Source organism: Mesocricetus auratus, unplaced genomic scaffold (assembly GCF_017639785.1).
Source record: "Mesocricetus auratus isolate SY011 unplaced genomic scaffold, BCM_Maur_2.0 Super-Scaffold_100014, whole genome shotgun sequence".
In the NCBI taxonomy this organism is placed as follows: domain Eukaryota; kingdom Metazoa; phylum Chordata; class Mammalia; order Rodentia; family Cricetidae; genus Mesocricetus; species Mesocricetus auratus.
The window spans coordinates 16,809,241-16,834,779 of NW_024429197.1; the positions used below are offsets into that span (position 1 = coordinate 16,809,241).

The following is a 25,539-nucleotide window of genomic DNA, read 5'->3' on the forward strand; positions in this document are numbered from 1 at the left end:
GCAGGCTGAAGGCCTTGGCTTGCAAGGAAGTTTTGTACAGATGGGAGTGAGGTGCATGCATTTAATCCCAGCACTCAGGAGGCAGAAGCCAGTGAATCTCTGAGTTCAAGGTCAGCCTGGTCTATGTAGTGAGTTCTAGGAAAGCCAGGTCTACAGAGTGAGTTCCAGGACAGCCTCCAAAACAATACAGAGAAACCCTGTCCTGGAAAACCAAAAAGAAAAAAGAAAAAAAGAAAAGAAAAGACACCTTCCCGCAAACCATGAGAATGATCTCAGGTCCTTCCAGATTCAGTGACGGGACAAGCATGCGCAGCTAGCTCAGTAGTTGGCCTGGGGCTTCAGGAACATCAGGCAGCTGGCTTCCAGCCAAGATGAGGTTCTATCAGGGTAGGCCGATGGCAGGGCATGACTCTTATCATGCCCACTCTCCCAGATCCCCTGAGCCAAGGGCACGAGCATGCTGTTACAGGGCATGGCAAGCTATGAACAGGTGCTTTCTGGGCAGGACAACTCCCCCTACCCTGTCCTCAGCCCTGGGCTCCACCCTCAGGACCATAGATTCACAGTTTCACTCATAATTTGTATCAGATGTTGTAACTTGGCCCTTGGGATCCTGAGCCAACTATCATGCCCCACTGCTCCTGAGAGCTTGTTGGAATGTTCCAGCGAAGTTCAGTCCGGCTCCAGCCACTGCCCTGCTTTGGTTTCACAGAATGGCTCCAAGTTTGCCTGGTGGTGCTGAGGCAGCAGGGAGGAAGGAGTGACTAAGGCCTGAGTGGGAAGCCGAACTCCTCAAGAGGCCTGAGGAGTGCCTGGATGCCCATGAGATATCTCTGTATTGAGGCCAGTGTGGCTGCTGTGTTTCTACAATAGGTTTTATTGGGCGTAGTCAATACAGTCAATACTGTAGTTTTCTTTTCAAAAAGAAATCCCATTTTCCTGATTCCCCAGAGCATTTTCCCTGAACCTGACATGGGGGCACATGATAAGTAGAGAGAAACTTCCTACACCAGGTTAAAAATGTAGTCACTAGTGGAAAAACCTTAATCTTAAAAAAAATTATTAAAAGAGCCAGAATACAAAAATGCACAAGGTAAGTGTAGTTGTCATAGTTAAAACCTGATAATGTTTGTCAAAATTGGTCAGTGACACCTACAGCTCCAATCCACAAACATTTCAAAATCGCCAGTCCTTCCCTAAAGGCTTCAGGGTGGTGGAGTCTGGCGGCTCTGCTCCGGTATAGCTTTTTGGGCTCCCTGGTACCTTATTCAACCCCCAGGGCTTCCTCTGAGAGCTGATTAGAACCCATCCCTAACATCAGATTAGTGGCTTCCACCCAGGAAAGGAGGAGGCTGAGCAAAAAGCCCTACAGGATGCTGAGACACTAGCTGGTTCTCTTGGGTGTAGCAGAAAAGCCGGCTGAGCTCCCTCTCGCTGTCACACGCGGGCTGCCCCCTGGGGGCTGAAGGAAGCTTCACCTAGGCTGCTATGCAGAGGAGGAGGCCCATCTGCCCAGGCAGGTGGATGGGCCCATACTGGAGCTCGAGAAGGGTTGCCTATGGAATGTCCCAGTTTCACAGTTGGCACGTTGACGTGGGCTGACTAGGTGAGGACTGAGGAAGGTCTTGGACCACAGAGAAAGCAGCCATCCTTACACAGGCAGGAGTATCTACCACCCCTGCCCCCAGCACTGATCCCAGCCTGAGCTGGCCAAGGGGCTGGGAAGCAAGCGCACCTGTCTCCTTGCAGGAGAGGGTGTGGGGGCCTCCAGAGCCAGCTCATTCCAGTGGGGCCTGCGGGCATCCCTTCAGAGCCTCGGTCTCCTGGGCCCTACACTGCTTAGAACAGGAAATTGGAAGCAGAGAGCCAAGAGAGAGGAAGCACCCACAGATGAGCCCCTCCAGTAGACACTAAATATCCACAGCGTGGTTCTTACTAAGGAGAAACAGAAGTCTTTACCCACAACCTTGTGTGCCTCTGTGCAGAGGGCCCAGACAGAAGCACTCTGCTTGAAGACACTTAGTTTGGGGTTGGCAAGGGTCCCCTAACAGTGGGCTAGTGAGAAGATGAGCCCACCCCCAGCAGGTGAGAGGAGAGAGGGAGGGGCACTCATGTTTGCCGACCAGCAGTCCTGGTTGGCTCTGCAGTATGTAGAGACATTACAGAGTTCCATCTCAGCCCAGGGCTGTCCACCCTCATGCTGAAAAGCCAGAGTCAATGGGGAGATCCAGGGACATAGAAGAGCTACCAGCCTGCCTCAGAATCCACACCTCTGATGCCTCCCAGGTCCCCACAGACAGCTGCTTCTGGAGTCTTTCAGGGGCCAGTAGCAAGGGCCACACAGCTGTCCCCACCAGGACTGGCCTGAGTCCACAGCATGAGTCCAGGGGTCTAGCCACACTGACCACCTCCATGGTCCCCATTCCCTTCTTCCTTTACCCCAAAAGGAAACAAAAACCTCAGGGAACCTCATATCATATGCTGGAGGCCCCTGGGGGGCTGGAAGAGGCCCTGCAAACACAGGAAGCGCCCCTAGCCCCTTCCATGCCATCTACGGCCAACAGGAAAACCAACTCTCCCAGCAGCTTCCAGGACTCACGAGGGGGCCAGGTTGAGTGCTCTGGGGTGCTGCCTGCAGACCAGGCAGGTCCAGAAGAGGGAACAACCCCCACAGTGCACCGGGGGAAAGGAAATTAGGCCAACCTCTTCCAGAAACGACTTCAGCCTACACACGGGGAAAACAGGTCAGTCTCCTCCAGCCAAGGCCACCGCCGCCTCTGTTCAGCTTTTTGTCGTTTCCTTCAAATGGAGATCTCTGTAACCGGAAAGGTCTCGCTATCACTAAAGAGGAGGCCAGGGCAGCAGGGTCCCCCACGGGTTATGTGGGACAGAGCAAGAATCCTGAGAAGGAGGAGTGGATGTACTCGGTGGAATAGAGGCCGTTGGCCTGGTCTGAGGGCATCTGCACCCACACCTGGTCGTTGGGCCGCAGCTGGAGCACAGCCCCTCCAGACGCCTGGTCCAAATAGCCCTTCTTGTACTCATCGTAGGTGTAGGTGGCTGGCACGTTGTTCTTGTACAAGGCCACCCACACATTGGTGCCCTTGACATGCACATGGTAAGCAAAGTAGTAGACGCCTCCCACGGGACAGGTGAAGATGCCCGTGGCTGGGTTGTAGCCGCTGTGGCCATTGTAGAGGGTCCGGTCAAACCTAACTGGCATGCCTGAGGCAGGGAAGGGGGAGGTGAGCACAGCGGTGAAGGCGGGCGTGGCCGGTGCCGACAGCTCCCCCAGTCCAAACTGTGGCTTCCCTCCCTTGCCCAGCACAGCCCCCTCCACTCCACCACTGGGCAGATGCAGCCCTGCAATACCAGTCTCATCGAAGGCCCCGGGGGCACCAGGAGGCCCAGGCGGCCCAGGGGGTCCGGGAGGACCTGTGAGTCCTGGGGAACCAGGAACTCCAGGGGGTCCTGTGGGCCCAGCAGAGCCAGGTTCCCCCACTTTACCCTCTCCGGGCGGCCCTGGAAGGCCTGGCTCACCCTTCAGGCCTGGCAGACCCTGGGGCCCAATAGGGCCAGCTGGGCCCTGGAGACCTGGAATTCCAGATGGGCCCCTCAAGCCAGGCTGTCCAGGAAGCCCCAAGTCACCTTTCTGTCCTAGGGCTCCCGCCACCCCTGGTCCTCCGGGGCGACCTGTAAAACCTGGCTCACCCTTGGGCCCAGTTGGTCCAGGGGGCCCATGGGCTCCGGGAAGTCCTCTCTCACCAGGGAGTCCAGGCTTCCCTGCCAGACCATTAGGCCCTTGGTCACCCCGAATGCCAGGCACTCCTGGAGGACCTCCAGGTCCCACTTCTCCCTTGGGCCCAGGGGGCCCACGCCTACCAGGAAGCCCTGCAGACCCAGGAAGGCCAGGTGGACCCCCGAGGCCCTGTGGGCCCTGTTCCCCTGGCTCCCCATCCTCTCCTGGCTCACCTCTGTCCCCCAAGAGCCCTGGAGCCCCAGCTGGACCCCTGTCTCCCTTAGGTCCTGGTTTTCCAGGCATCCCATAGCCAATAGGGCCTATCAGACCAGGGGGGCCCCGGAGACCTGGCTCCCCTTTAGCTCCTGCTGGGCCCTGTGGCCCTGGTACCCCTGTTGCCCCTGGCACCCCCACACCATCTACCCCTGGAGGGCCCTTTGGACCTACAACTCCTGGCTCTCCCCTAGAGCCTGGAACCCCAGGGGGCCCAGAATCACCTTTGTCTCCTGGGGCTCCTGGTAACCCATCCAAACCTGGTTTGCCCAAACCAACAGGACCAGGCAACCCAGGGGGTCCAGGAGCACCTGCCTGCCCGGGGGCCCCAGGAAGCCCTGGTTGGCCCACTCCATTATCCCCCTTGAGGCCCCTATCTCCTTGGGGTCCAGGCTCTCCCTGGGGTCCTGGCTCCCCCCTAAATCCTGGAGGCCCTGGTACCCCCTGGGCACCTGGTTTTCCAGGGACAGTAATGCCTGAAGGGCCAGGAAGGCCAGGGGGCCCTGGGGGCCCCCGGAGGCCCTGGTCCCCTCGTATCCCTGGCTCTCCCCGCAGCCCTGGCTGTCCTGGTGGTCCAGCCTTGCCTGGGAGCCCTGGGGGACCAGCCTTGCCCATCCGGGAGAAGCCAGGGGGGCCAGCAGGGCCTGGCTGTCCATGAAGCCCAGGTTTTCCAGTGCCTGGCTTTCCGGGGAAGCCAGGAGGCCCAGGAGGACCCCGAGGTCCCGGCTTCCCAGGAGGACCTGGCTCTCCTTTTAAGTCCATTGGCAGCAGTGGTAGAGGCATTTCTGAAAGAGAGAAGGGGACAGACAGTCAGGGGCTTGGACAATGGAGCTGGGACCCTCATCTACCCATCCCCCATGGCAGTGTGTGGAACACTGGGAAGAAGCAAGGCTTTGGATCTGCTCACTCCCAGAGCTGCCTCTCCATGAAGGAAGGAGTCCAGAGTGGTTCCATTGTTGTTCTGGGAATTGCTATAGGTGTCCTCCTCCAGGGCTCCCAGTATCCAACTAACCAGCCAGGCCCTGCCCAATGAACTTAGAATACTTAGGCCTGTAAGAACTGATGGTGAGATGGCCACCAGGTGGCACTAGTGGCCCACTTTACAGACCAGTCAATCGGCTTCATAACCTGTCTACCTTCCTGCACCCGCATATGAAAACCACCTGCACCAGACAACCAGAGGCAGCTTCTGACCCTCTAAGGCTGGTAGGCTCTGACCTAGCTGTAGGAAGAAAAAGTGGAGTGGGGATTTCTGCTGGTCACTGAGAAGCTGTGGCCTGGAGGGGCCTGAGGGGCTTAGGGAGCTGAGGGTTTGTTTTAGGGAGTGTGGAGTAGGGAGGCTCTCACCCAAGTACTGGCCCTTGCCCTCTCGGAAAGGTGGTCCCACTGGTCCTTTCTGCATGGGCTGCACGTACTTTACCGGGGCATAGCCTGCTGCGCCCCCAGCTCCGCCACCAGAGGACACTCTTGGCCCACACGCCAGCAGCAATAACAGCAGTGCTGGCAGAGCCCCCTGCATGGTGTCCGAGGATGTGCTGCAGGGAGAAGAAGGTGTCACCAAACCAGGACCAGGGGCTCAACTGGAAACTTGGTTGTTATCCAAAAGCAAATCTCAAAGGCAGGGATCTGAAAATACTCTCCGCTAAACCTCTCCCCAGCATCTCCCATAGGCTAGACTCGGCAACCAGACAGAAACTTCTGGAAATTCAGCTTGACCTCAGCACATTCCATGTGCAGACCAGCTTTTGCCAGGTACCACTGGGGCTCTTCAGAGATGTAAATCCTGTCATCCCAACACCAGCATACCGGTGTCAGTCGCCCCCAGATTCCAGATGGAACAGGGGAGGAAGGTCGGTCTAGGATTAGGTCCTCATGACCCCCAGCCCCATCATGTCGACATCATTCTGGATTCCACCCTGCCAGAGCCAAGGCCCTCATTTCAGCATAGCCATCCCTTCCTCCCCCACCAAACTTTACCGTCAGCCAGGACTCTGTACAGGACAACGCCCAGGCTTCGAACTCACAGAGCTCTGCCTGCCTCTGCCTACGGAGTGCTGGGATTAAAGCAGCATGCCACCACTGCCTGGCCACTGCTGCCTCCTCCTCTTCTTCCTCCTCCCCCTCATAGGTTCTTGTGTAATCCAAGCTGGTATCAACTTAGAAGATAGCTGAGGATGACTTAGAACTCCGGATCCTCCTACCTCTACCTCCTGAGGGTTGAGATTACAGGTGGAACCCAGCACACTCAGTTTTATAGGGTGCTAGAGATTGAACCATGGTTTTGTGCATCCTAAGCAAGACCTTTATCAACTAAGCCACACTTCCAGCCTATAGAAGTGCACTTTTTGAAGAGTATGTCCTTAAGAGACGTCCCTGTCACAAAACGCTACCAGCAGAAACATTAACGGGAAAGAATATATAAGGACATTTGTCCCAAAGACACTCCCTTGGAACAGAAGATAAATAAGATAACTGCAGGGGCCTGTGACTCAGCTGCTAAGAGCACTAACTGTTCTTCCACTGGACCTATACTGTGGCTTACAACCAGCTGTAACTTCAGTTCCAGGGGATCCATTGCCCTCTTCTGGCCTTTGTGGGTACTGCATACACACGGTGCACAGCTAAACATGCAGGCAAAACACCCATATACATGAAATAATACTTTTTTTTTTCGAGACAGGGTTTCTCTGTGGCTTTGGAGGCTGTCCTGGAACTATCTCTTGTAGACCAGGATGGTCTCAAACTCACAGAGATCTGCCTGCCTCTGCCTCCCGAGTTCTGGGATTAAAGGCATGTGCCACCAACACCTGGCAAAATATTTTTTTTTTTGGTTTTTCGAGACAGGGTTTCTCTGTGGCTTTGGAGGCTGTCCTGGAACTAGCTCTTGTAGACCAGGCTGGCCTCGAACTCACAGAGATCCGCCTGCCTCTGCCTCCCGAGTGCTGGGATTAAAGGCGTGCGCCACCAACGCCCGGCTCCGGCAAAATATTATTTCTAAACATGTTTAAACTTAAAAAATAGCAGGGCAGCCGGGCGGTGGTGGTGCATGCTTTTAATTCCAGCACTTAGGAGGCAGAGGCAGGCAGGATCTCTGTGAGTTCGAGGCCGGGCTGGACCAACAGCCTCCAAAACACTACAGAGAAACCCTGTTCTCGTAAAAACCAAAAAAAAAAAAAAAAAAAAAAAAGCAAGGCAATGGCACATGTCTTTAATTTCAGCACTTAGGAAGCAGAGGCAGGCAGATCACTGAGATTAAAGCCAGCCTGGTCTACAGAGTAAGTTCCTGGATAGCCAGGGCTACCCTGTCTTGAAAAAAAAAATTAAATCCAGCCATGGCCACGCCTCCTCTGGCCTCCGCATGCATGCATTCATCATCCCTCTCTGCCTAAAATCACCCAGAGCTTGACAGGAATGGAACGAGGGCTGCAGGGAAGGTCCATGGAGCCAGAGCCCAGCTCTGGGGTTCAAATCCCAGCTCCACCACTCACCAGTTCTGTGACCTCAAAGAATCCCTTATTCTCCATGAGCCTCAGCCTGACAGTAGTACCTGTTACTGTAGGTCCCTGGGTGCCAAGCTCAAGCTGACCCTTCTCACGGAGCCCAGTGAGTTCATGCAAAGGCAACCCTTGTGCTATAGATGTGGAAAGAGAATCTTAGAGGCTACTGTGCAGCTTGGTGTTAGGAGGCTTCCCTAGCATTTGTGAGGGCCTAGGTTCCATCCTTAGCAGAGGGAAAAGAGGAAGGAAGGAAGGAAGGAAAGAAGGAAGGAAGGAAGAGAAGGAGGGAGGAAGCGAGAGAGAGGGGAGTGAAGCTACTTAGACTATAAGGGCTTGCTCAGGGGCTGAGGCCTCATCGGGAACCTTCCCTGAGCACGGGTCACCTGCCTCATTGGCTGGGACTGACACCAAGACTCAGGGTCCCTGTGCTGCACAGGTCTGGCTCTTCTTAGACGCTGGTGGTGAATCAGACCAGAAACTTCCCCAACAGCTCACAAATAACACTCACTACAGCCTGTGAGGATGCCTCTGTGGCTCAGAGGAGCGGAGAAGGGTGGAAAGTCTTAATCAACAAGACTACAGTCAGACCCTAACCCTGGGCAGGGACGCCCTTCCCTCTCCCTGCCTCACCTCTCCTGAGCGGGCAGGGCAGGGCCTCTTGCACTGGTTGTGTGAACCAGGGCCCTCAAGAGGGCTGTGCATACCTGTCTAGAGCCAGTTTTGCCTGGTGCACGGACAGGGACTGGGGGGCAGAGGGAAAGCATAGGGGAAGGGACTGAATGAAAAGCAGGTAACAGAGGGAGCCAAGATGGCTTCTGGCTAATTTCAGGCCAGGGTCAAGGTCCATGACACCATCACAAGAGACCTGGAACAGATCTGGCTCTGGAAAGACCAGACCTGTTTCCCACACATGGGAAGTGGTAATGGAGGGCAGAGTCAGGAAGGCACCCAGGCAGGCATGGCACCCAAGGAAACACCCCAGTGCTAGCCAGGAGCAGGGCCTCCAGCACACAGAGCCATCCATCCTTGACTTCTGCTCAGTGTGGATCCTACAGAAGCGCCTTTCCCTCCTCCCCACAGCTCCTACACTTGCATTCCACAAACGTCTACCAACACTAGAGTGTGTGTGTGTGTGTGTGTGAGAGAGAGAGAGAGAGAGAGAGAGAGAGAGAGAGAGAGAGAGAGAGAGAGAGAGAGAGAGAGAGAGAGAGAGAGAGAGAGAGAGACTCCCTCCAGGAGATCAGGACAGATCTGATCCAGGCATATATTTGCAGAGTAAGGAAAGTAATGCAGGAGACATGGCCTAGAAGGTTTTTTGCCCAAAAAATGAGTTACTGTTTGTGGCTCTCTCCACGAGGAAGATGCTGACTGTCAGACCTGTCTGCAGAAGAGGACACAGACGTCCAGAGAAGCACAAGGATGCTTGCACAGGTTGGGGGACATCAACCTGCAACAAGGCAAAACTTCAACCACTGGGATTTCCTGCCATGGAGCCAGGAGCATTCAGGGAGCCAGGCTAGCCAGCAAAGCAGCTAGGGGCAAGCGGGGTCTTTCTTTCAGGCAGGCTGGGCCCGGGCTGGGGAGTGGAGGCAACCCAGTAGGTGGAGCCTGTTCAGGAGCTGAAGGAAGAGGCAACAACCTGGAGGTGACACTGTATGAGCCTGTGAGCCAGGCCCGGGGACACTGCGGGCTCTGCTTACATGCTGGAGACGCCAGGCCCATTGGCTGCCTCACCCGGCCTCTGTCTGTGGGGCCAGGCTCAGCCCTTATGTCCTTGCTTAGTTCTCCTGCTCTCCCGCCCCCTCGTGGCCAAGCTGGCACATAGCGAGGCCCCACAATGTGTGACCAACTCAGTTCAGCATCGAACCTAAAGAACACGTGATGCTAGATATGGTGGCACACACCTGAAAACGGGAGACGGGAGGGAAGCAGAAATGTCATCCTGCCTGCTCAGCAGGTCTGAGGTGAGCATATGTCAATCAGTCATGGAGAACACGGCGGTGTTGCCCTGGCCTTTAATCCCAGCGCTTGGGAGGCAGAGGCAGGAGGATCCCTGAGTTCGAGGCCAGCCTGGTCTACAGAGGGGGTGCCAGGACAGCCAGGGCTACACAGAGAAAGTCTGTCTCGAAAAAAAGAAAAAAAAAAGAGAGAAAACATAGCAAAACTCGCTCCAACCTTTCCCCAGTGACAACCTGAAGAGTGTCTGTCTCCCGCCAGAAGAGTGGCGCAAAGGGGACAATTCATCTGTTACTAGTTCTCCCAGAAGGGACGGTTGGCCAAGTTAGAGGATCAAAAATAAGGTGGAGTCTTGAGGCTCCAGCCATCTCCGCCCACGACTGGCTGTGTGACCTTGGGCAAGTCATCACGCTCTCTGGTGACCTCTCTGGAGGTGTGGGCAGACCGAGGCAGGGCTGGCAGGGGTGCGGAGCCTCGGAGGTGGAACGCGTTCAGGAGACGCTGATTCAGGGGATTGAGTCCTGGCGGCGGCGGGACAGACGCGGTGTTTGGACAGCTGCAAGTCCTTAACGGGGATTTCCCCCCTTTTCAACAAATCTCCGTAAAACACCATTTCGTCCAAGTCAGCGTTTTGGGGCAGCCTGGCCTCCTCCCAGGGAGGCGGAGGAGACGGGCTGTGAGCGGGCGACCCGGGGCTTCCAGACCCAGGCGGGAGAGGGCACTGGCCGACCCCTCCCCAGGGCCGGCCCCAGGTGTGTCCCCGCTGCACCCCCCCACGCCCCCGCGCGCCCCAAACCCGGCCGAGCCGAGGTGCAGAGGGGCCCGAGGGAGGGCACAGGGTGAGGCTGGTGTGACCCCGCCCCGGGGTGGGGGCGGGTGGAACCCGACCCGAGCAGAATCCAGGCCCCAGCACCGCAGACGCCGGCTCCGCGAGCAGCGGCGGGGAGGCGCGGCGGCCGGTCCGCCAAACCACAGGTATGCTGTGAGCCGCTTCCTGTGGTGGAGACGTTCTGCAGAGCCCCTGCCTGGTGCCTGCCTGGTCCGCACTCCCCAGCTTCCCCTCCCTCCCCTACCCCCCCGTCTTCCCTCACCTATCAGGTGAGAGCATTTCCCAGCCCCTCCTAGAGCCAGGCAGCCCCAGGCCTCCCAGAGCAGCTGCTTGGAGCTGGTGACACTGGGCAAGTGACTTAACCTATCTGAACCTCACACGAGTCACCAGACCCTCCAAGTGCTGCCTTGGCTTGTGCTTCATGGACAGGAAGTCCTCCCTTCAGTCCAACCACATACCCTCCTGATGCAAAGTGACATCCTGCCTCCATCCAACGCCTAAGGTCTCGAGGAATGAAGTCTAAATGTCCATTTCCTGCCCTTCTAGAGCTTTCTCTGGTTAGCTGAGAGAGAGAGAGAACACTGACCAGGTTAATCCGTAGAGATCGGGGTACAACTGAACTAAGGATAGGGGTGAGTACAGGAGATGACCCCCAACCTCAGGCCCTCAGCCTCCACTGCAAACTCTAAGCCCTCCCCATTCCCCGAGTCCCGAAAGAAAGGTAGTCTCCTTCTCAAGGCAGACCCTGCCCCAGGGGCTCAGGGTGGACATCAACCCTGTGGCTTCCAGCCTCTTGCCCACGTCCACCCACAGTCCCGCCACACCCCTGCCCTAGCTGAGGCGGGGTCTCTTCGCCCGTTCTCTAACGAGCTTTGCCCCTCCTCCTCTGCCCGTCTGCAGAGCCAGGCTTCCCCCAGGCTGGCTCAGGCTCATGGCCTCTGGACTGTCCTTGCGGTTCCAAGTGTCCCTGTGCCGGCTGTCCACAGCCAGCTCGTTCCAGCACCCAGTCTGGCTCACCTGTCTCCAGCTCCCCCTCCCACTCTTCTGTAGCCCCGCCCTCTGCTGCCATCTCCTCCCACTGCTTCCTTCGCCCGCAGCCCAGGCGCCCAGGATGAAAATCTGAACATCATTGCTGGCCCTTCCTTCCGTCCTTATTTGGGAATGCAGACTCTACACCCCTGCATTGCCTTGGCAGGGTTAGCAGAGACTGCCCCCTTCCTAGAGGCTGTTGTGAGGCAGCCTCCCTGCAAACTACATGCAACACCCCTATCCCTTTCCCTTCAAGCCACACGTCAGTCCTGTGGCCTTTGTCCCCCCATCCCTTTCACTCCTCCCCCACGGCCTCTGCCTGCATAGAGACCCCATACTCCAGAGTGCAGACCAGCCTTTAATCCCAGCGCTTGGGAGGTGGAGACAGGAGAACCAGACATTCAAGGTCATCCTTGACTACATAGCGAATTCAGGAGACTAGGCTGGGCTACATGAAACTCTGTCTCTCTCTGTCTGTCTGTCTGTCTGTCTCTGTCTCTCTCTGCGTGTGTGCGTGCGTGCGTGCGTGCGTGCGTGCGTGCGTGTGTGTGTGTGTGTGTGTGTGTGTGTGTGTGTGTGTGTGTGTGTGTGTGTAACTTTGCCAGAGCCCACTGGAACAGCCACAGGGCTCTCTCATTCTGCCTCCACTTAACTCTGCCCGCCGTCCTCCACATTTTCCTTATGGACTTCAACAACGCTTCTTAAACCATAGTCTGTACCGGGTCATCAGGATGGACGTGGCTGGTGTAGACCCAGCATCTTGGCAAGCTCCTAGGCTATGCCCATGGGTCCTGTCTGTAGACCAGGTTACCACAGCTCTGCCCATGGCTCTCACAGACTGTCTCCTGACAGACTGTCTCCTGACTCCCTAGCACTCACAGGATAAATCCATGTTGTTCTGCCGTCCGTGTGGCTTCCGGAAGAGGGTGCACAGGGTGGGTGGAGCGGCCATCGATGGACTAAACAACCACTGAGGTCCCACTAAGGAGCATACTCCAGGTCTTAGACCTGGGGCGGTGGCTCTGAGGACCATTCCATCCTCTTCCATGTCTGTTGTCACCTTCACATCCCAGTATCTGTCTGTCCTTCCACTCAGCCCTGTGTGCCTGTCACCCCACATCCACCTGTGACTCCTTCCATCCTCTCCCATGCCTTTGTGACAAACTTAGATTGAGTTCCATCTCTGCAAATTGTGTGGCGCTTTGACAAGGACTTCTGCAAGACCAGTGTGGACAGGCCATACCCCTTTTTGCTGGACCTCAGCTGTGTCTGCCTCCATGGAAGAGGTCTGGCTAGAAGTGTGGAATATGTGTATGGGGGCGTGTCTGAGTGTCTACATCTCACTGACTCCGCCCCCTAATTTAAATGTGTGGGTTAAGCTTGAGAGCTACCTGCCACTGACCTCATTGCCCAGGTGGGTGTCAGCTCAGGAATACCCCTCTGTCTGTAAGGGAGACTTGAGGGAGACTGCAGGGTCACTAGGGGGTAGGTGTAGCCATATCTTGCCTGTGCCGTGCCTTTTGGAGGTGGTTTCAGGTGGGCCGTTTAAGATAGAGGAGCGGGAAGGAAGCCCCTTGGGTTTTGGAGAGCATCGGGGAGGCAGGGTCTGCATCCTTGGAGCAGGAAGGCTGTGACCATTACTTATTGTTATCTGTGTAAGTTCATCCCCAACAAACACCTAGTTATCATTCATCTTGGTTTGGTGAACTGATTACAATCCCTCGCCTTCAGGTAGTGACAGATCCTGGAAGTGCTCTGCCATGTCCCATCAGGGAAGGCTGTGCATGCTCAGAAAGCACGAGTTTCTAGAGTGGCAATAGCAGAAAGGCACTAAGTGCAGGTGAAGCCTGGCCTTGTGGGTAGAGTTGGCAGCCATGCTTCCACCTTGGGGGTAAGACAAGCCCACCACAGCCCCGGACACCCTCACCTTCCCATAATTGCCTACATCACCCCTTTTCTCCCTTTGTCTTCCAAGCAAACTTCTCATTAAGTCTCTCCTGAGTGCCTCTTCCTCCAAGCAGTCTTCCCAGCCTCCTGACCTTAGAGCTTGCCTCAACCCTCAACCCTCCCTTCAACCTACTCAAGGGAGCCTGCAGCTGTGGGGATGGGGGTGTGGCCATCTAGCGCTGGTCTCTGTTGTCCTTCCTGGCAGGCCTGGGCCACAGAAGGCTAGCCAAAATGCCCTCCCCCCCTCCCCCTTACAGGTGACTACATTTAATGCCCGGCCCCTGGCCTCTGCCCACTTGAGTCTAGACACCTGCTATCCCCTGGAGGAACATCTTCCTGCCATCCAGGGAGGTAAGAATGTCCAGGCTAAGACAGATGACCCCACGGCCACCGCACCCTCAGGCAGGTGGCCAAGAAAGCTGGCTCCTTCCTTCAGGGGCTATGGGCTCAGCGGGTGGCACGCTGTGCTGGCTTCCAGCAGAGGTCTTGAGCCTCTGACCAAAACAGACTGGAGGGTCTCCAGACGCCTCAACCCCGGCAGGCCGGACCTCCTCAGCCTCCAGCTCTTCGCCTTCTGGTTCCCATTTGCAGCCTTTTCCGGAGCGCCACCCTTGGCCGCTGTCGCTCCAGTCGGCCAAGATTCCTGGGCCTGAGGCTTCCCTGCGTGGTGGCGGCGGCGGCAACAGGAGAGGCCGAGTTGGGCAGGAAGGGAGCCGGCGGGAGTGCGGCCAGGCCACTGCGCTCAGGCAGGGCCAAGCAAACACGGCCGCGCCAAGGAGCCGGGCGAGATAGTTCACAAATGAGAAAAAGCTGCTTCCGACTTGGGCCGGGTTTTTACAGCACTAAGAGCTGAGGTCACCTGCCGGAGAAGCCATGGGCAAGAGCATCCTGGGCCTGGGAGGGGCTGCAGCAGCAGCAGGAGCCAGTGAGTTTACAGAGCGACACACACCTTCCCTTCCAACCTTAGCGTCAGAAAACCCCGCCCAGATCTAGCTTACCTTGTTTGTTTGTTTGTTTTGTTTTTTAGGTGGGAGGGTCCACAAAGGTCTTTCACAGAAGCAGGGCCTGGAACAGGAACGAAGGGAACAGTGAGAGAATGCCTGGAGAAATCGAGGGAAACTCCCACCGGTCCTCATCCTCCCCCATCCTCCCCCAGCTAGTCATGGCACCTGACCAGAAGCCCTGCTGGAGTGGCCCCTCCTCAGCTGGGACTCTCAGGCAGTGCCACACCCATCTTCTCCTCTTTCACTTAGTGACAGTCCTGCCATGAGGCACTAAGGAAGCCCTTTCTGTGCGCCCACTTGCTCTGGCCAGTCTTGTCTGTATGTTAGGACTGGCTGGAGGGACCCCTAAGTTGGGGAGGTGATCTGGCTAGAGAAGTTCATACAAGAAGTTCATTCTCCACTGCCCTGGGAGAGCTGAGAGCATCAATCAAAAGGCCATCACATGATTGACTGGTCCTTAATCTCAGTACTCAAGTGGATCTCTGTGAGTTCGAGGCCAGCCTGATCTACATAGTAAGACCCTGTCTCAAATAAACAAACAACATCCCCCCAACACACATACAATTGGCTAAGGTCCCTGAACAGCACAGAACAGAGATCACTGTCCCTCCACCTCAGAGCGCTCTCCCCTAAGGCTTCATGGAGGAAGGGACATTCCAGCTGGATTCTGAAGGATGAATAGAAATTGGAGCAGCAGATGGGGTGAGTGAAAGAAATTCAGGTGGTAGGAAGCTGCTTGGGAGATACAGGGATGGCCTAGAAGTCTTTGGTGTCAGCAGGGCGGCGGTGGAGCACACCTTTAATCCCAGCACTCGGGAAGCAGAGGCAGGCGGATCTCTGTGAGTTCGAGACCAACCTGGTCTATAAGAGCGAGTTCCAGAACAGCCTCCAAAGCCACCGAGACACCCTGTCTCGAAAGAAGAAGAAGAAGAAGAAGAAGAAGAAGAAGAAGAAGAAGAAGAAGAAGAAGAAGAAGAAGAAGAAAAAAAAAAAGAAGTCTTTGGAGTTAGACACAGGCAGGAACTGGGAGTCAGGTATCAGGGAGATGAGCTTTGAAAACCACACTTGGATCCACTAGGAATCAATAGGGAGCCATTGAAGGTAGTGGAGTGGGGGAGGTAGGTGTGGCCAGAGCTCTGGATGTCAGAACCCAACTAAACATGGTACCAGGTTCTGTCAAAAGCCCTAGTTCAGGTCCAGGATGTAATGTAGTTGGTAGCGTTCTTGCCTAACACACCCGAGGCACTTGGTTCGATTCCCCAGGACTGTGCAAACTGATACTGTGGTCCATGCCTGTCAACCCAGCACTTGCAAGCTAGAGCAGTAGAATCAGGAATTCAGGTCACCCTCATTCACGTAGGCCAGCTTGGGCTACATGAGACCTTGTCTCAAAATATTTGTCAGAATCCCTAGTCTAGGTACATAGAGGAGTTGAGGCTATTGTCCAGACCCAGACATGACTCCTGGGCAGATAAAGAGGGGACACCCAGCCAGCCCACCTGGCAGGAAGAACGGAGGCTTCGTCACTCTCTCCCCCAGCTGCTTGCTTGCCTCTGCCCGATCCCATGGAAACTTTGACAGCCTGGCCTTCTCTGTGGCTGCACAGTCTGATGCCAAAGCCTGCGCTCCTGGCCGACTCCCCCACCTTGCTGAGCCCTGGCTTCAGTAAACACCAGTGGAGGCCACTTTCTGAGCTCCTGGCCTGGCTGCTGGGGCCCGGGTGCGCAGTCTCAACCTCAGTACAAACTACCCGCCCACCCTCCACACTGGGTTTGATCTAGGTTGGATCAGAGTTTTGGCTACTAACATGAAGTTTAGACCTGAAGGTGCGGTGTGTGGCAAAACCCTGAACTTACACAAGAGACAAAGAGGATTCAAACAAACAAGCAAACAAAAAAACCTAGGGAGACAGGATAGTGCTCACTGGCCAAGCATAAGACTTGGGTTCACTCCCCAGCACGACACACATCCGTACACATATACAAACTAGTGCTGGGATGCAGTTTGGTTGGTAGGGTGTTTGCCTAGAATGCTCAAAGCCCTGCATTCAGTCCCAACACCGAATAAACTCAATGTGGTAGCACATGCCTGTAATCACAGGACTCAAGAGGCAGAAGATCAGAAATTCAGGGGCCTCTTCAGCTACATGGTCTACACATGGAGTTCAAGGCCAATGCTGTTTATCACTGAGCCAGCAGCACCCCCTTTAAATCTGTGCCCAGGCTTACATGTACACTCACTCGCTTGAGGTCAAAGGACAACCCGGAGGAATTGATTCTCTCCTCCCACCATGGATTCTGGGGATCAAACTCAAGTCACCGGGCTTCTACTGCAACGATTCACACCTGCTAAGCCATCTCGCTGGCCCAGGCTTCGAACCACCGTCTGTATAGATGACTTCACCTGAGAGCGCTGCCTGGGATCAAGTGAGGAAGGCCTTGAGTATCAGGCCAGAGACCTGGGTCCATCCAGCCCAAAGCTGGCTCCCTTCCTCTACCCATGCCTGCCTAATAACAGGCTCTAAATCCCAAGCACACCTAGAATGATCAAGTCCGAGGCTCGGTCTCCGGCACCACAAATAAATAATAGACCTTAAATCCATAGTATACGCAGAACAGCACTGACCACATCCCAGGCATAACTTTAAAAAACACTTTTATTACATTTTTATTATGGGGGGAGGGTCATGCATGCCACAACTCACGAATGTGCAGGTCAGAAGTAATTCTCTCTCTCTCTCTCTCTCTCTCTCTCTCTCTCTCTCTCTCTCTCTCCCTCTCTCTCTCTCTTTCTCTGTGTGTATGTGTCTGTCTGTCTGTCTGTCTCTCTCTGTCTCTGTCTCTCTCTCTCTCTCTTCAAGACAAGGTTTCTCTGTGTACCCTGGCTGTCCTAGAACTCACTCTGTAGACCAGGCTGGTCTCAAACTCTGAGATCTTCTGCCCCCAGAGGACTAGAATCAAAGGTGTGCGCCACCACACCTGGTGATCAGACATGATTTTCAAGAATTGAATCTCTCCTTCCATCATACGGATCCTGAGATCAAACTCAGGTTGCCTGGCTGGGGTGAAAATAGCCACTGAACCATCTCAACCTCCCCCTTAGTCCCCTCCCCTCTGCATAACTTTATCAACACCTCCCTCAGCCCTGCAAGACTGGGACTGCTCTCCAGTTTCACTGGGGAGGAAATGGAGGCCCAGAGGGGGCACAACCACTCTCCAATGTCCACCTCAGGGAAGGCAGATCTGGCCAGTCCTTCAGGGCCACAGCCCCTATACTTGGGCTTCCGATAGATTAGGGTTCTGCTGTCACCTCCACCCTGTCTACACTACCCATGCTGTCACCTCCACCCAGGTACTAATCTCTAGATAGACAATGCTGGGCACAGAGTGATCAGCTCTACTGAGGGCCTCAGGAGCCCCCTCCCAAGATGCTGCAAAGTAGGAAGCTGGGTGACCGGGTGCACCAGGGCCCTGTCTGAGCCACCTTCAATGGGACTCTGTTCTCAATGCCCTAATCCTCTTCTTCCACCCATCCCCTGGTGACATCTCCCCTTTGCACAACTAAATCCCACACCAGATATGGGAGGCATGGTCTGAATCCCCATCTAGCAGCTTCTGGGAGCTGTAGAGTCCCCAAGTAGGCTAGCCTGGTGTCAGGCTGGGTTCTCACTACAACCTTCTGGACCTGAGGGAAGAAAACTCAGCCCCAGACTGAGGTGGTGCTCACGGCTCATCAGAAGAGGGTCCATTTCTATGGCCCTCTGTGGGCAGGTTTTCCCTACCACCTCAGTTTAAAAGTTCTGGGTTGAGACTTACTTCTTTCTTTTTTTTTTTGAGACTTATTTATTTCTATATGTGTGTTTTGCCTGCAGGTAAATATGCGCACCACCTACACATCTGGTGCCCATGGAGGCCAGAAGAGGGAGCTTGGTCCTGGAACTGGAGTTATGGGTGACTGTGAGCCAACAACCCTGGTCCTATGCAAGAGCAACAAGTGTTCCTAACCACTCAGCCATCTCCCCAGACCCCACAGTCTCATTTGTAAAACTCGTGGGTTCAAGAACTACTCAAGGGCTGCACAACTGTGGTTTTGTTTTGTGTTTTGTTTGAGGCAGGGTCTCCTTACCCCAGTTGGCTCCCAACTCAGCTGTAGCCAAGGATGACCCTGAACCCCTGAAATTCCTGTTCCACATACCGGGAATCTGGTTCTTTTGATTATTTGTTAGTTTGTTTTGAAGCAGAGTCTTGCTATGCAGCCCAAGCTGGCCGCAAGTCCACGATAACCCTCCTGTGTCAGCATGCCGATTATACTGTACACCTTATTTTTTAAACCGCCAGTGTGGCAGTCAGAGGACAACTTTTGGGAGTCAGATTTTTTCCTTCCACCATACGGTCTTGTGCATCCAATTCAGGGCATCAGACACGTTTACTTGCTGAGCTGTCTCGCCAGCCCCCTGAATGTATTCTTAGGACCTCACCAGCCAGTGTTTTGACTCCTTCATCAGCGACATGTAAACAGTCTCTGCTTTGGAGAATTTGTGTGAGGATTAAACATGCTATTTTTGAGTGCACGCCTTTAATCCCAGCACTCGGGAGGCAGAGGCAGGCAGATCTCTGTGAGTTCAAGGCCAGCCTGGTCTACAGGGTGAGTTCCAGGACAACCAGGGCTATACAGGGAAACCCTGTCTTGAAAACAAACAAACAAAAGCCCCCATAAAACCTACTTTTGTATCCTGGGCTTAGTGTAAATTGTCACACAGGAACTCAATACATGTCCACTATAATTATTTAAAGCATCACCACCATGACACCTCCCAGCAGACATGGGCAGTATTCTAAACCCCACTTTACAGATGAGAAACTGAGGCACAGGGGGTCCCTTGCCCAAGTTCATCAACAAGTCAGAACAGGATGGTCCCAGAGCTTGGAGCCAAGCTGGGGTAAGTCCAAAGACAGCCTTCCATCTGGCTCCTCCAGCTGAGACTTAGTGCTCCAGGAGGGGAGGGGATGTCTCCACATCCCCTCAGCACATCTCCAGCTTGGCTAACCCCCAGCACCTCCACCCCCTCCCGGGGCCACGCTGCCACTGCAGGAGGGACCTCCGCATTCCTGGCTAAGCAGCAGATTTGCTGTGCCCCAGGAACTATGAGAAGAATGCCTGCCGCGAACTAATAAGCCCGTGGTCGCCCGTCAGGAGTGTGGCCTGGAGGGCCCACGAAAGCTCTGCAGCAGCCAGCACAGTGGGAGAGAAGGAGGCTAGACAGGAGGGAGAATTTCCTGGTCTTAAGCACTGGGATGCTGGAAGGGGTGGGTGCCAAAAAGTTGGCCTCAGCCAGGCGTGGTGGCTCACGCCTGTAATTCTATCTCTCAAGAGGCTGGGGTAAGAAGATGTCGAGTTTATGGTCAGCCTAGGCTACACAGAGAGATCCAGGCCAGCCCGAGGTACATAGGGCCCCCCCCCAAAAAAAAGGAGAGACGAGTGTAGGCTCCTGTGAGCTCGCAGAGGAAGAATGGCTTCCCACCCCAGTTTCCGGGGAGAGCCAGGCCAGCCTCACAAGCCCGGCTCAGAAGAATGGCCACTGAGGCCTCACAGCAGTCAGTCAGGACTGACAGGTGAGGCCAAGAACCTGGGCTCAGAGCTCCTTGCTTGAAGGAACTGGTGTCCCTCACTGCCAGATGACCCTGCCAGGGGCCACTAGGTGGTCTCAGATACCCTTCCTTTCCAAACCCTCCCATAGGCTTGACTTTCTGGTACCTGCTGCTTCCTCTCTGAAAACCAAAACAAAGCAAAAAACAAAAACAAAAACAACAACAACAAACAAAAACAAAAACAAAACCCTGGGTTAGAGAGAAGCCTAGCATACTAAAGATGCTGAGCCTGAGTGTCAGTTTTCTCCACTCCTTTTCCCAGAGGGAAGGACTAGAGCTGATGCCCTCACAGACCTGAGCAGGAATTCCAGCCACGCACTCAACAAATAGGCTGACAACTGACCCAGCACCCCTTACCCTACTCTTTAGATGAGCCATCTGTCCCTGCCTTGTACTATTGCTACAGGGTTAGAAATACATAACAAGGGATTTAACAAACAATAAACTCTCAACAAACTCTTAACTGTTACATTCTCTCAAAGATACAGAAAGAGAAATTGAGATCACAGGGTGTCTGGCCTGGAGAGATGGCTCAATGGTTAAAAGCACTAGCTGCTCTTCCAGAGGACCTGTGTTCAGTTCCCAGCAACACACGTGGTAGCTCACAACTGTCTGTGACTCAAGTTTCCTGGGATCCAACATCCACTCTGGCTCCCAAGGGTACTGCAAGCATGTGGTGCACAGACATATATTTGGGCAAAACATCCATACAATAAATACTTTTTTACTTATTTTTATTTTATGTGCATTGGTATTTCGCCATGTCAGGTCCCCTGGAATTGGAATTACAAACAGTTGTCAGCTGCCGTGTGGGTGCTGGGAATTGAACTCAGATCCTCTGGAAGAGTAATCAGTGCTCTTAATCACTGAGTCATGTCTCCAGCCCCAATAAATACATTTTTTACAAAAGAGCCGGGCAATGGTGATGCAGACCTTTAATCCCAGCACTAGGGAGGCAGAGGCAGGCGGATCTCTGTGAGTTTCAGGCCAGCCTGGTCTATAGATCAAGTTCCAGGACAGGCTTCAAAGCTACATAGAGAAACCCTGTCTTAAAACAAACAAACAAACAAAAAAACAGAAACAAAAAAGGAAGGAAGGAAAGAAAGAAGGAAAGATTAAGAGTATCAGGTAGTATGATAAGGTTCCCTCCGCCCCAGGCCCCTGCTAACCTGTGAAAGAGGGCAGACTTGTGGAAAACGGCCTAAGCCCAAGGTCTTAGGCTCTGGCTGCTGTGTGACCTTAGGTGGTCCATCCTGAGTCTCTAACCCATCCCGGAGATGGTCAGCAAAGCTGGCCTTGCTCTCCCCATGAGGTGTTCATCAGCTCCCCGCCCCCCTCATAGGCCTTTCTACTCACCAAGAACAGGCACGCCCATCCATAGTTAGTGTCCCCTTCAAAATTTCCTAAGTTTTGTATCTGGATGATACGGAGTCGGTACTCCTATATACTCCAAGATCCAACCAGAGAGGTGGGATCCACACTGGTCAGAGAGTTCTGGGACCACCCTTCCCTCCATCTTTCCACAGGTAAAAAAAAATGGTCGCAGAAAGGGGTTTTGTCGATAGGGAAACTGAGGCACGCAGACAGGCAGTCGCAGGGCCCACTCTTCAAACTGCATGTGTGCTGTCTACACCCTCCTACTCTGGAAATGAGCAGAGAACACAGAGGTCAAGGCTCCTCTTTCAGAGGCCTCGGCTTCCCTGCTCACATCTGTGCACGGGTGAGCACTTTCTGGCCTTGCAGACACACCCGGGCTGCTGTACAAACTCAGTGACCCCCAACTCACGACCGCACCTAGCTCCAGTCCCCAATCATTTACAGTGTATAAGACTGGGAGCCAAAGTCATGTGCTCTGCGCACCTGTCTCCTGTGGGGACAGGTACAGTGCTGCAGCGCAAGGCTCCCAGCCTGCCTCAACTGACTCCACAATTAGAAGAGAGCATCCTCATGACCCCCTCCTCCCATCATCATGGCATCACCCACTTCAGCCCCATCACCCTTCTCCTCACACTGTCCGGCCCTCCAAGATCTCCCTGCCCGGAAGATGAAAATGAAGATGAAAATGCCCCCTCGTCTTTACACAGAGCATCCAGTCACTCCCAGCTCCCTCCCGGTGTCTGAATAATAACCTTAGAAACCTGATGTCAAAATGGTATGGTCCCGCACGGCGGTGGCACACACCTTTGATCCCAGCACACAAATATCCCAGGCGGATCTTTGTGAGTTCGAGGCCAGCCTGGTCTACAGAGCGAGTTCCAGGACAGCCAAGATAAATAAATAGATAAATAATAAAAATAGCATGGTCCCCATTCTCTACTTTGGGGCCCAGCTGACAAAAGCCTATCTTTGAAAGGCTGGCAGAGTCACCCCTGACCCTCTCTCCTCATAAGCACGGCCTTGCCTTTTGGTTCGCATTGTATCTCACCTCCTTGTGTAGCTCAGTGGGCACCCAGGGACCACAGTGGCACCCCATATTTGAGACGTCTGTGCCTCTAGGTTATCCCCCAATTTTGTAAGTGCTTTAGGACTGGCTCCTCTGAGGCCTTCCTTCCCTCTGAACCCCAATGCCTGTCACTGGGGTTCTGGAGTAAGCTCAGGGCCAACAGGGCAGGGAAGTTGGGCTCACATACTTTGGTCTGGCTGGGGCCCAGAGCAGGGAAGCAGTGGGTTTGGGGGCTTGGGCTGACAGCCCTGTGTGTTTGGTATCTTCCCCCCTCCCTCTTGCTAAGGGACACATTCCCTTCCCATTCTTTCCTTTCCTCTGAGCCAGAGTGGAAACACTCATGCTCACTGGGGTAGGCAAAGTGAAACCAGAGAGACCCTAGTGAACATGAAGAGTGTGAACCCGTGTGTGTGCACTATCCTGCGGAAGTATGTCTGGCTGGACCACATGGGGCTGGCTGTATGTCTGTTGGAGACCGCGTGTGCACATGCATGTCATTGTTTTAGCATTTGTGGTAAGAGTGTGGTCGTGTCGTGTGTGTCTAATGAGTCTTTTATTCAGTGTGTGACTGTTTGCGAGTCTCGGGGGAGGGAGGGTGGCTGAATGTGACAGTGGTTTGTGTTCCTTTTCTTTTTAGGGGATTTGTGTCCAAGTCTCTGTCTGGGTTCATCAGTCCAAGGAGAGGCCAGCCCTGAATCTTTGTTCCCACCAAGCCTGCTAGCTCTCTCTGTGGCCCCCACAAAGGGGGTAGGTCCCTTCCCTCAGGATAGTGAGGGTCTGCTATCTTCACTATCTCTACTGAGAGACCCCACCTGGACACCCTCCAGCACCACTGCCCCACGGCCCCCCTCGACTTCTGGGAAGTTGTTTTGCTACGGCAGGTAGGTGCCACAGCAAGGAAGACTGGGCTGAGAGAGGCATTTCTGTGAGAGGAATCTAGCCTGTTCTTCCGTACAAGGTGTCTCTAGGAGATATACTAACACACACAGGTGTGCGCGCACGCACGCACGCACACACACACTCCAAGCAAATTCAGAGGGGTCTGTCATTCTGGGTGCAACTCCAGAAGCCTTCGGTCTGGATAGCTGTTCACTACCTGGGAGTTTCCTGGGACCCATGTGGTGCTGACACCAGAAGCTGTTCCAAGGACCTGGGACCCCAGCCACTCCTGGCCAGGCACAACCCCATCAATCCCTTCAAGTCTCAATGGGAGTGGGGGTGCAGAGCCTCTGGCAGGGACATTCCTCAGAACCTCAGTCTCTGGTGTCGGGTAGAGGCTGCCAGGTTACCCAAAATAGAAAGAACTTGGGGTAGAGACAGAAAACCCAAGTAACTAGGAGGTCGCTGGAGAAGCAGAATGACAGAAAGATGGGGAGAGAGGGCGAGGTGGAAGCTGAGTCCCTCACCTCCCCCTCTCCATTCCCATTTTACAGGTGAAGTGAAGTGACACACCCCGAGTCACTGTCCAGTTTTGGAGAAGGAGGAAACAGGGGATTCTATCTTCATTACAATCCAAGGAATGGGTGGGCTTCTCCCTCATGCTCCGGCTAACCCCCAGCACGAATCACCTCCTGGTCCTGTCCCAGCACTGAGGCCTGAGGCGCCGCGCCCCGTCGGGGCGGGACACCTGACCACATCTGGTCCACGGGTCCCCCAACCTGAACCCCAACAACACTGTCCGCCTTTACCTGCAGGGCTGCCTCAGGGCGACGCTCCAGCGCTCGAGGGCGACCCAGATAGCGCAGGCTCCGGGCTGGGGCGTCGTCGGGGACCTTGCCGCAGGAGCTCCGCGTCGCTCTGCCCACTGCCCCGCGCCCGGGCCGAGTGGGCGGGCGGCGGGAGGGGCGCGGTGGGGCGGGGCCTCCGCCCTGCTCTTTCCACAGCCCCAGCCAAGGGCTCAGGCCCCGCCCGCAGCGCGGCCGGGCCCGCAGCCTCGGAGCTCCGCAGACCCTCTTCCCTAGACGGCTGCCTGTCAAGGGAGGAACACCGGCACTGCAAAGGGGTGGCGTGCATGGAGTGGTCTGTGGAATCCAGAGGAATCCGCACAAGACTCTCCCAACCCCGTGACCTAGGCTGGGCCAGGAAGACTAAGGGAAACAAGAGGAGGTCGTGATGAGCCAGCCGGTTGGCTTTGGGGAGCTGAGCCGGTGTAGCCACGAAGGCAGGCAAGGGCTTTGCTGAAACTGGTTAGATGTCACCTGCAGGGAAATGGGGACCCATGGACACTCTGGAGGGATCAGGTTTGTGAGTGATCAAGTTTGTGCTTTAGAAAGCCTGCTCGCTGCTGTGCAGATAACAGAGAGGGCTACGGGGAGTCCTGCGATGGCCCAATGAGCTAGGCGTGGAATTCGAGGGAGGGTCAACTCTGAGAGGAGTTGAGATAATGACACAGTCAGGATTTGGGTGTTGGGGGAGGTGTCAAAAGGGGGCATCACATGTCACATGTCCCAGCACTTAGCTGTGAATTCGAGGCCAGCCTGGTCTATATAGTGAGTTCTAGGAAAGCCAGGATTACAGAGAGAGACCCTGTGTGCTGACTAGTCTGTGTCCACGTGACACGAGCTGGAGTTATGTGTTCATGAGATCTAACTGGGAGGTGTTTTCTTAATTAGTGATTGACGGGGGAGGGCTCAGTCCATTGTGTGTGGTTTCATCCCTGGGATGGAGGTCCTGGGTTCTATAAGAAAGCAGGCTGAGCAAGCCGTGGGGAGCAAGCCAGTAAGCAGCACCCTCCATGGCCTCTGCACCAGCTTCTGCCTCCAGGATCCTGACTGCTTGAGTTCCTGCCTTAACTTTCCTCAGTGATGAACTATCACTTGGAAGTGTAAACTGAAATAAACCCTTTCCTCCCTTCCCAAGCTGCCTTGGTCATGGTGTTTCATCACAGCAACAGAAACCCTAACACACCCTGTCTCAAAAAAAAAAAAGTCTGAGTTTCTGGTTAGTGGCCTGGGAATGGCGGTTAGAGCCCAGGAAAAGGCCGGGCGTTGGTGGGGCATACCTTTAATCCCAGCAGAGGCAGGCAGATCTCTGTGAGTTCAAGGCCAGCCTGGTCTACAGAGCGAGTTTCAGGATAGCCTCTAAAACAATACAGAGAAACCTGTCTTGAAAAACAAAAAACAAAACAAAACAAAAAGAGCCCAGGAAAAGGAGGGTGGTGGGAGTCTGTGAGAT

The 25,539-nt window shown here is 54.7% G+C and overlaps 1 protein-coding gene across 1 annotated transcript; it reads right to left on the reverse strand.

Annotated features, from left to right (window-relative positions):
• Positions 1-857: 857 nt before the first annotated feature.
• On the reverse strand, positions 858-24,189 carry Col8a2 (collagen type VIII alpha 2 chain). The gene is made up of 4 exons (XM_005084379.4): positions 24,054-24,189; positions 14,269-14,335; positions 5,360-5,547; positions 858-4,797 (listed from the first exon to the last, which is right to left on the reverse strand). The coding sequence occupies exons 3-4, from the start codon at positions 5,529-5,531 to the stop codon at positions 2,879-2,881; spliced, it is 2,091 nt and encodes a 696-aa protein (XP_005084436.1). The 5' UTR covers positions 5,532-5,547; positions 14,269-14,335; positions 24,054-24,189; the 3' UTR covers positions 858-2,878.
• Between the last annotated feature and the right edge of the window lie 1,350 nt (positions 24,190-25,539).